We start from the raw sequence: 10,296 nt of genomic DNA, 5'->3' as shown, positions 1-10,296 counted from the left end.
TGCAACACTCCCCACCACCCTCCTCCTCGCCTACCAGCTCCACTTTCTAATGGCTACGTTCGAAAAACTCGCTATTTGCACCGGACAAATGTTTATTTATGAATTTCTTTCACTTTCGTCGCTGCTCTCTGCGGATCGAAGTGTCACCAGACCAAGGCAAATATTTTGGCAGTGCCAACTTTTTACTCGCATTTAATTTGTTTTGGTTTTTGCATTTTATTGCCCAATTAATTGGGCGGCCAACGTCAACGGAGGCAAATAAAGTGGCGTCCTTGCAGATGATAAATCGGGAAGCACAAATACTCCGTCATTTCAGTGCAGTGGGTTATGAGCCATAAAAGTCGATTCTGGAAACCCGCGCGGAAAACACTTCAAAAATAACTAGAAAGAAGAAATTTCGCATTAATTATAAGTTGCTCTTAAATGGTAGTACTTGGCTTAGGCTTTACTTAAAAAGGGTTACCCATTTACCCATTAATCATTAGAGTGATTTACATTTTTTTAAGCTGAATTTGTAGGAACGATGATTTTCCCTCTAAATATAGCAATCTTTAAGATACATTTTTCCGAGTGCTTGGTTATCGCTCATACATGGCCATTCATTACAGGTCTGAGGGTTGGCCAAAAACTATGCCCATTGCCACGCCCCGCCCGGCAATTTGCAACGCCCTTTGCTGTCGTCTCCTGTCAAAATGGCATTCATAAAACCGACTCCTCGGCCTCCCAGTCCCCAATTTTCGGCAAATTGTCCCCGTTTATTTCGCCTGATAATGCCTCAATAAAATCTGGCCGGCATCTTTTATGGATAGGTGTTTGGATACATGAATGACTGGGTCTATCTATCTGGTGTAGGTGTTTGCCATCGGCAATATTGGCACATATTCCTTTCCTGTACCTAAACAATAAGTTCCATGTTATGCCGAACTATTTTGCAATTACGAAAGCTGTAAATTTTTACGATCTTAAAGCCATTCGCTTGTGAGGGCCCCAACGGAAGGACGTTTTGCATTCGATTTTTATCTCTTGGGCCCGCAATCTGTTTGGCTGGTTTAATAAAATAGTTTTCCACTCGTTTATGATTACAACATCATCTGCTTTTAATTACTTCTGAGACCCGCTGTGTGCCCTCGAGTATTAGGGTTAGCAATGAAATTATTCCTTAAAAAAATATCAATTTCATAGTTAAAGTAACGCCTAATTAACCCATATTAAGCGTTTTTCTTTTATTTAAACTTTTTTATGGTGACTTTGTGTCTATGCATCTATGCTTTTTCCCTCATTCTTCATTAATTGGGTCTTAGTTTCTAGAGATTACGACGCACAATGTTTTACGTAATGAAGGTGGGGCAGAAATAAATCAGTCTTTTACCTTCGCTCTGTTTGTTTTCCCACTTCTTTTATCGTGAGGCTCCCTTGTGGCTCAGAGAATTTTCCGCCAAGTTGAAAAGCTGCCGCCCAAGTCTTTTGAGACCACTGCGAAATTGTTGGCTGCATTTTTCTTATGGCTTTGCAATAAATAAAGTTTTAATTGCCCATCGACAGGATTCTGGGCTGAGAAGATTATAATTTCAGATAACCCGCACATTTCAACAATTTCAATTAATGGTCAAGGGGTTGGGCCATTCATATTCGGACAAATCAAGAGTAAATTGCCATAATTAAAATGCAAGTCAGTGGGCAGAGTCTAGACACTCCGTTCATAATTCACTGATAAACTTGAGTAATTCGGGCTACGTGATTCGGCTTAATCGAAGGCCAGGATAAGCACACTTGAGATAATCAATTTATGGCTTTACACGCCTCGTAATTTGCCAATATCGATGCGGCAGATTCGGTTTTCAATTTCCATACGGCTGTGGAAAATTTCGTATTCATAGCTGAATTAAATTCCCTTGAAGACAATCGAATGGAAAATCCCGCGCAACTCCTTTCCCTTTCCTTTACTTCCCTATCCACTTCCTCATTTTCCCTTTCTGGCCTCGGATGGCTTTCCTTCTAATTTCCTTTTATCGAATTTACGATTTGTTGGTCATGTCATCAACTCTCGACTACGCCGACGACAACGTTGCGTATACGCAATGTTCGGTGGGTTTTTTTTGGTCGGTCGACCATTGGCACTCGTTTTTCCTTTTGTGCCCGATTTTCTGCATCAATCTTTGATTTGCAAATTATTTTTGCATTCCACACAAACGATTTGTGTTTTTACAGTTGCCTGGGTGTTTTTCTCCTTTTTGGGTCCTGCCTGATAAATTGTGCCACATAAAGAGCAACATGGAATCGACTCCAAAGCCTAGGGTTGACATTTTAAGGGGCATGAAACGGAAATGTGGGTGCGGCAATAAACGTGGAGTTATGTGCATGAGGCGAATTTGTTTCGCTCGGTTGCGAGAGGTGTTAAATCTTAAAGAGGCCTCTACAATGGCAATTTTGGCCAGTTTAAAGATTACTAGAAATGAAATGTAAATACGACAATGTATTATATATATTTAAACAGCCCAACAGTGACTATGAATAATAACGATATAATAAACTACAATCGTATTAGGTATAAATACTACAAGTTTAAAGGGTCCAACGCATTATAGGCAATTAAAATGCGTAACGTTTCCGATGGCCACTCGTTAACAGTGATGAATGCGATTTGCCTACGATTCCTCGCATTTGTAAACATGGCCTATGATTCATTAATTTGAACTTTATGCAAAGTAATCAATAAACTGAACGCAAAGACGCCTCTGCAAATAACTCTCGTTTTTATCAGCTCGTCTGCCGCTCATAATTTATGGCTGCTCCAGTGGGGCAAATCTTTGGGGCGCCGCAGGACGCGTCCGCATGCATTGCCAAATGTCATGTGGCGCCGCATAACCTTCGTCCTTCCGCCCACGCCGAAGTCCTTTCGCCTGACATTTGCAAAGTGCAGCTGGGAGAACTCCAAAACAACGCAACAAAAAACCAAAGGCAAATGCACACGATGATGCTGGCCTCATCTGTGCGGAGTGCACTGATAAAAAAGCGGAGTGTCTTTAAAATTCATTAATCAAATGAGCTATGGTTTCCCATTTGGCATAGGCACTTTACAAGATTATATTTACAAGTTTTAATTCTCCAGATCTGACAAGAAAGTATCCTTTTACAAATTCTAATTTGCATATCCTTTTTTCCAGTGTTTTCTAGTATTGTACCACGACAATAGTCTGTTTTTTTAGCAAAGTTCTGAAACAATTTGTTGTTGTTGTGAACTTGGAATAATACCAACTTGAACGTTAAGCCACCGTCAGGAAAAACGAAACTAAAGAAACTGTAGACACGAAAATGGTCACGTTCTTTGCGTGAAAATTTCCACTTATCCTTTTGCGTGTGATGTTGTGTGCACTAAACACTTTATAACCGCAGGTAGTTGAAAAGTCGCGGAAAATGAGTGGGAAAAGCGCACAAAAGTTTGGGAAAATAATGCAGATCAGGCTAAGAACGTGGATAATTATCCTGATTAGTTTAATTTTGAAATAGTATATAGATAGAATAGAATTATTTGCTATTTGTTTGATTTAATAAGGTATTAAATCCTTATAAAATAAATAAATAAAGGTAATATAATTAGCTAACTGAAATTTATTATATTTAATTTTAGTTCAGTTTTTTAATTTGATTTAAATTTATAAACCCATTACAGTTTCTTGGTTACTTTGTTACTTATGTTCATGTTTACTTGTTAAAAACTGAAACCTTCAATTAAAAACATAACCAGTCATGCGGACTGATTCCTCTCGGGCGATTTTCTCTGTTTTAGCCACATAAGCACTCTGTTTAATTGGCTCTGCAGCCAAGTCAGTACGTCCAGAAATAAAACGGGTATCCCCAGAATTGGCCAATATTCCGTCCGTCACGTTTCCGCGTCTATGTGACCACATTCCGCAATCGAAATCGCAGGAGCAGCAGCATTTTTGCCAACTGGCATAGCAGTCGTGCAGTGCGATGCGAAAGAAATGTTTATAATTCAACGGAAATGCTCGGCGAGAAAGCCTCACAAAAAGCCATCCACAATGGCTGCCTTTTACACCCACTACCCTTCGTCCATATAGTATATGTATATATATATGCCATATATGACGATTGTTGCGCTTTCTTGTCGGATGGAAAAACATGGCAAATGCCTTATTGCCGTTGTGCACAAGTTCCCACCGGACTTGAGTGGAATTGACTTTAAGTTTTTCAAGCTGCTGGCTGTAGCTGAATGCCAGGAATAGAACCCACTTATCACTTGAGAACCAGGAGCCCGGCGATATGAGAGCCCCTTGGGTATGCAAATGCGAAGTGGGATCCATTTTGGTGGACGCCTTAGTCTTTCTTAACTTCCGTGACATAAATCCGGTAGCCCCTGCCCAACTACAGATGCGGTCACAAAAATAGCTTTAAGGATGAGTTCAATAGTTCTAGAAATACGATATAAATTGAAATCTTTTTTGGGGGTATTAAATAAGCAGTTTCAAGTAAGACTTAAAATTATAAATTATATTATAAAAGTTATTATCATAATAATAATAATAATTATCTATTTTAAGTAGTATTCTGTAACGTGAATAGCTTACCGCATTTGCTAGTCCAAAAATAAAGTCGGCTGGGGAACATGATGCCATCATCCGTCATCTGGATATCCCGACAGGACAGGCGAAAATCGGGTGGAATCACTAAGCTGATTTACTCCAAGTCGAGCGAGGGAACACTGAAAGTTCGCAGCGGAAGACGGGAACTGAAATGGAAAGAGAAACAACGGCGGTGTCAATGACTGGGTCCTGAGATCCAGAGTCTTGAGTCCTGAGTTCTGGGCACTGAGCCCAGAACCATCAGCTCCTCCTCTCTCCCCTTTGTGACTAATGAAAGTGGACAGGGGCGGCAGAAGAAGCGCTTAAGTCAATTTGAGTTTGACTCGGCGAGCGAAAGCAGCCAGGACATCGCAGGATGTCTCAGAATCACCGAGGACATCGCAGAGCAGCAAAGTTCAGCTGGCCAGGCGCGTGTTTCCGCTTAAAAGTTTTCTGTTTTTCCAGTTGCTGTCGTCAGCAATCGAGGCGCCCCAAATCCTCGACAGATTGTTGTTACTGCCATCGCTGTGGTGTTGGCTAATTGCGATTTAATGACGATGACAATTTGATAAGAGGATTTGCTGCATTGTCCATCCGCCGCGTTGTCTCTGTGGCATCTACCGAATGGATCGACCAATTGAATCAGCCATTTCGATGGTACACTGCCAAAAAAACCATAGCAGTGCCAATATTTATCACCGCTCTGTTCAAAGTGTAAGTATACTCTAAAAGTGCACATCAGTAATAAGTTTTAATGTTTTATTTCTAACTTAAAAAATCGTATGGCTTGAAACGTATAGAAATTGTTTCCTGTGCATCGCGGAGACAATGCAATCACATGAGCATTTTACGGGCCGGCGAACCAAAAGAAATCTGCGATAAAAAGCCAATGTCAGTAGCAGCAGGAGGAGCAGGAGTCCAAGTCAAAGGCGCCTAGCCGCAGACAATGGCTGTAAAATAACTGGAAAAATTGAACATGAATTGAAATAAAAGCGATAGTAATTGAAATTGAAAACCCGAGGAAATTCGGTGCACGAAATCATTGTCATTTGTGGGGAAAATCGTACGAGATATCTCAATGTGTCATCCAAGAAGCTGGGCTTTAAGTATAATTTAAGTATTTGTTTAAAGAAATCCTTCTGCTTGAACACGTTAAAGCTATAAACATTGGGAATTTCCCTATCCTATTGCCATAATCAAAAAGAAGGTAATATTTCAATAGTATTAATTTTTTATTTACACAATTTTTCTGCTTTTCATTGCGGGTTGTTCAACATTTCCCCCAGGTTCAAATGCTGTTTCACTTTGATGTGGGTAGCAGTCGCATATATTTATAATTATTATTGGCATTTCCAAGGGCCGAATTGGACCCTTTTTTGTGGCCTCATGATAACGGTCGAAAGCACGCTCCTTGTCAAATGATTTTTCATAAAGGAAAATAACCGAATAAAAACCGAAAATTGGTTCAACTGTCGCTTTCGCGCTTTCAATTAAAGCGACAAATGTGTGACTATATGGCATAAATATAAAGAAGCTTTGTTCCTTTTTGCAAGTCTGCTTTTTTTTTTTTTTTGGCCAATACGTGACTTGGCCCAGAAAGTCATTGACTTTCACAGACTCCCCCGAGTGGCTTTGTTATGTCCGCTCTAAAATCCCGCTTTAAAGACCGAACTCTCGAATCAATTAATGCGCTCCATGGCCATGAAAGTGGCGAGTGGCGATAAGCCAGCTCCAACCCATGTGGCCCCCCAACTGGGAGCTGGCGATACAAACTGCTTCAATTTTAATGTCCTCAAACTGTCATAAACTGTAAATGCACAGTAAAAGCCAAGCGTATAAGGCGGGCAAGCGGCGAGAGATTCTGTCGTGTAGATGGCCAAGAAGCTAAAGCTGTCAGCTCAAGAGTTTAAGTTCGACAAGCTGGTGAAACTATCTTACAGTGAAGGCGATTTTCACTTGAGTTTAATATTTACTTTGCTTATTTGAAACTAAAGTAAGAGTGTGAAATTAATCGCCCTACTATGTGTTAATCCTTTTCACCATCAGACTATCGCTGCATACCTTTTGACACCTTCATGGTTGACTTCTGATTCACACACGCCCATTTTAAACGCCCCTGGCTCTTTGAACTCGATTTTTTAGGTTCACTGAGCAAAGCTTTTTTTTTAACACGCTTGCGTGTGCCGTTCAACATTTAGCCAGAACAAAAGCCAGTTTTTTGGGCCAGTGCAAAAACGCCCCGCAGGCTGAAAGTCAGCCAGACCAGAAGCCAACATTCGCCATACAGGGTACAATATAGCCGCATGAGAATACGCATATATGTATATATGTATATATGTATGAAGTCGTGCACATGAGTAACCCGTTGGCACGACCTATCATCGCCCATTCCGCTGGCTAAAGTCTCCTGGCTGGGCGATGGGCGATGGGCGATGGGTGGTAGGTGGGCGTGGCACGTGTCGCCTGCAGCTTTCATTAGTTCAATGTCAATGTTTTGTTGTGTGATCCTGGAACACAAAAACTGAAGAACAGGAGAACCATCCAGCTGTCTGCCTTGGGTTTTTAATTTTAAGCGCATGTTGCTGGCCTCCAGCCAACCACCTGCATCACCTTTGCCTGTCTGCTGATTAAGTGAGTACAAGCTGCAGGTGTCCTGCATTAGGACATCCCGCTGCTCCTTCGAGGCGAAAGGAATGCAAATTAAAACTGGTATCTCTTCCTTCAGTCTATGATTCTCCGGAAGCTCTGTGTGCACAGCAAATTGAATGAGGTGCACAGACGGCAATCGATATCTCGATGGAGGAAGTAATCTTTAAGTTCCTTTAAGTCTGAATATCTGGATATCCAATTTCCTTTTTCCCAGAAAACGACCGCAACACGTGTCGAAAGTTTGCGGGCAAAACCATTGGCATACACTGAGGTGTATTTATAATTTAATTTAATTTAGAATTCCGTTTTATATAATTAAATGTGAAATTTAGGTATTAAGAACAGTTTGTGTTTCAGTGTTTCTAAGAAATACTCTCTGAATTACATTATCAATTCTCTGGCCTTTGTACCTTTTTTTTGCAGTGCACAGGCGTACTTACCACATCACAGACATGGAAATTAGGCCAAAAGTGCGCAGCTAATAATGCTGGAATCCATTTACGTAATTTCAAATCCGCTGGCGGCGTTTTAGCCACGGCAACAGTCGTATGCAAACTTTATTAATTACGCGCCCCGATGACCATTACCACCATCGACCTTCTACTATTGACCATGGAGCCATTCTTGCAGTCCGGCGAAACTTTGGCTGTTTACTATTTTGCTAAACAGAGATTCGGCCACCCATTGTTGTGTTGTGCAATTGGCACCAGCTATGAAAATCACACAAAAGTTTTTCAAATTAAAAATTCAACAGATTTCACTCGGAAAATCAACAACCCTGGAAAGCGGCAATAACAAAAAACGAATCAATGAATTGAACAAGAAAAAAATGTCGAAAATGTTGTGTTAAATAATGATTTTCACAGCAGGAAAAAAAAAACAATTTACGTAATTCAATTGCAGTCGGCTGTTCATAAAATAATATTGATACTATTTATTAAAATCCGACTTTAGTTGGTTTAAATGCAATGTATCAGAACTAGTTCTTTAATAATGACTACCCTAGAAAATATGACAACCCTTAACAGAACTGAAATATGTTGGCAGCCCAATTTTGCAGGCCATAGGTCAAATGTCAACTACATAATCAATTGTGAGACGTGTGAGGCAAAAAAACATTCGGTTCAGCAAAACTTCGCTTAAATTACGAAAGAAAAACGTAGTAGACCATTTCAGCATGTCAATTGATCCACTATCAATCGATAATTTCACAATCCAATCTGAGATCTGCGAAGAAAACGAGTTTCTGGCAAATATAGGATTACTATCAACGACAACGTAATATTTTCTCAATTCCTATCAAATATTAAAATAGAACTATAGCTGCGCTACCATTCGTAGAATGTCGCGTCATCAATTGAAGAAACCCAGAAAGATGGTGGCGGCATGGCAAAACGATGAGTTATTTATTAATCGCCCCGATTTCGACAATCGTAGCAGGATTTCTGAAAAGCCAGCGATGCAGGTGAGGACTAAGCCAGAGGGGTCGTCCAAAAGGACTGCGAACTTTACAAAAAAGCCGTCCAAAATATCAGTAGCCGTTTTGGAGGAAGAGAAAGAGATGGAAAAGGAGCAGGATCCCTACTCCAATGATTTTATACTTGGCAAGAGGTTCGTAGTGGGGAAGATTCCATTGACCCAGTGTTTAATTGTTCATTCTCCTTTAGATTGTACAACTTCCTGAAGTATCTCAGCTCTCACCGTTGGATTTGGTGTGAGTTTGTGGACTCCTTCCTGGACAAGCCGACCCTGACCATGGGCTACGATATGAAGCGCTTCATAGCGGAGTACTGTCCGCTCCTGCACTCTTGCTTCATGCCCCGTAGAGGATGGCAATTGGTACGCCGGAATATGGGGAAGGCGCGTCGATTTTCGCCCGCCTTCATCGAGCTGGAACGCGAAGAATTGGAGTGCCAGCGCCGCATTGTGCGCCAGTTGCAGCAGCATAAGTTCAATCCCAAGGAGAACGTGGGCTACTTGGACCAGATACCCAAGCGTGTGCCCCTGCCACTGTCCAAGGATGCCAGGGTCAGCAGTTTTCTGCACGGACACTCCTTCGAGGGCATCGTCAATGGCATTGTCATGGGCTACGATCCGCAGGACTACACCTATCTGGTTCGATTCAGTAGAAATGACAATGCAGTCGTGCTCTGTCTTTCGGACTCACAGCTCTATTCCGACGAGGAAACCGCGGCGGTTCCCTTGTCCATTATTATGCGCGGCAACAAATCGAACGCGATTACTTCAGAGAGCGCCAAGACCGAGACCGAGAAGTTCGGAAACAAGAGGTACACCAAGGAACTTCTGGAATCAGTGCTGAAGGTCGGTAAACTACAGGATGTCAAGCACAAGATCCTCATGGACTTGGCCCGAATGAATGAGGACTTCGAGACATTCAAGGAGATTGGTTCTTCAAATGGTCGTCGCGATGCCAAGGTCACACCTCAGCGTGAAAACCTCCAGCGTCGCTTTTCGGCCAGCATGATAACGCTGCACCGCGTGAACGCTGATATCCTTGAACCGCTGCGCATCCTGCACGACTTTCTGGTCGAGTATCAGAACCAGGACGAGGAGGAGGAGGCCAAAAGAGGTCGCCCAGCCAGCGAAGTCTATCAGAAGTGTCGCATGCAGGCGGAACAGGACCTCAAGACTGCCGCGGATGAGAAATTCCTGAAGATAGAATCGGATCGCACGCAGGAGTTCGTCCGCAACCTTCACACCATACTGTATCTCAATGGGAAGCTGGGGCGCGAGAACAGCTCCAACTTGGAGCCGATTATCGCTGATTTGGTTACCCACATGGTGGACAACATCCAGCCATCGCTGGGAAAAAAATTAAAAGATGGCGTTGATGCCCTGGAGCCCCTGCGTCAGCAGGTGGTTCAAATATTCAAAGACGTCAAAAAACCGGAGCGCTTCCAAATCACCCAGCAGGCTCCGATGCAAACCGAGGATGGTATCTACAACTTTGTGGTCGAGGCACAGCCGGATTCTCCCAGCTAAACACACTACTACTGCTGGCCCTTTGGAATACTGAAATAAAGCCTCGCTCTTATTTATGGCTCAA

The 10,296-nt window shown here is 42.2% G+C and overlaps 1 protein-coding gene across 1 annotated transcript; it reads left to right on the top strand.

Annotated features, from left to right (window-relative positions):
* Positions 1-8,294: 8,294 nt before the first annotated feature.
* LOC6736548 (protein lin-9) lies at positions 8,295-10,296 on the top strand. The gene is made up of 3 exons (XM_002083382.4): positions 8,295-8,507; positions 8,571-8,840; positions 8,897-10,296. The coding sequence occupies exons 1-3, from the start codon at positions 8,407-8,409 to the stop codon at positions 10,230-10,232; spliced, it is 1,707 nt and encodes a 568-aa protein (XP_002083418.1). The 5' UTR covers positions 8,295-8,406; the 3' UTR covers positions 10,233-10,296.

This window comes from Drosophila simulans, chromosome 3L (genome assembly GCF_016746395.2).
Source record: "Drosophila simulans strain w501 chromosome 3L, Prin_Dsim_3.1, whole genome shotgun sequence".
Lineage (NCBI taxonomy): Eukaryota > Metazoa > Arthropoda > Insecta > Diptera > Drosophilidae > Drosophila > Drosophila simulans.
This window is presented reverse-complemented; position numbering and strand designations above follow the sequence as displayed.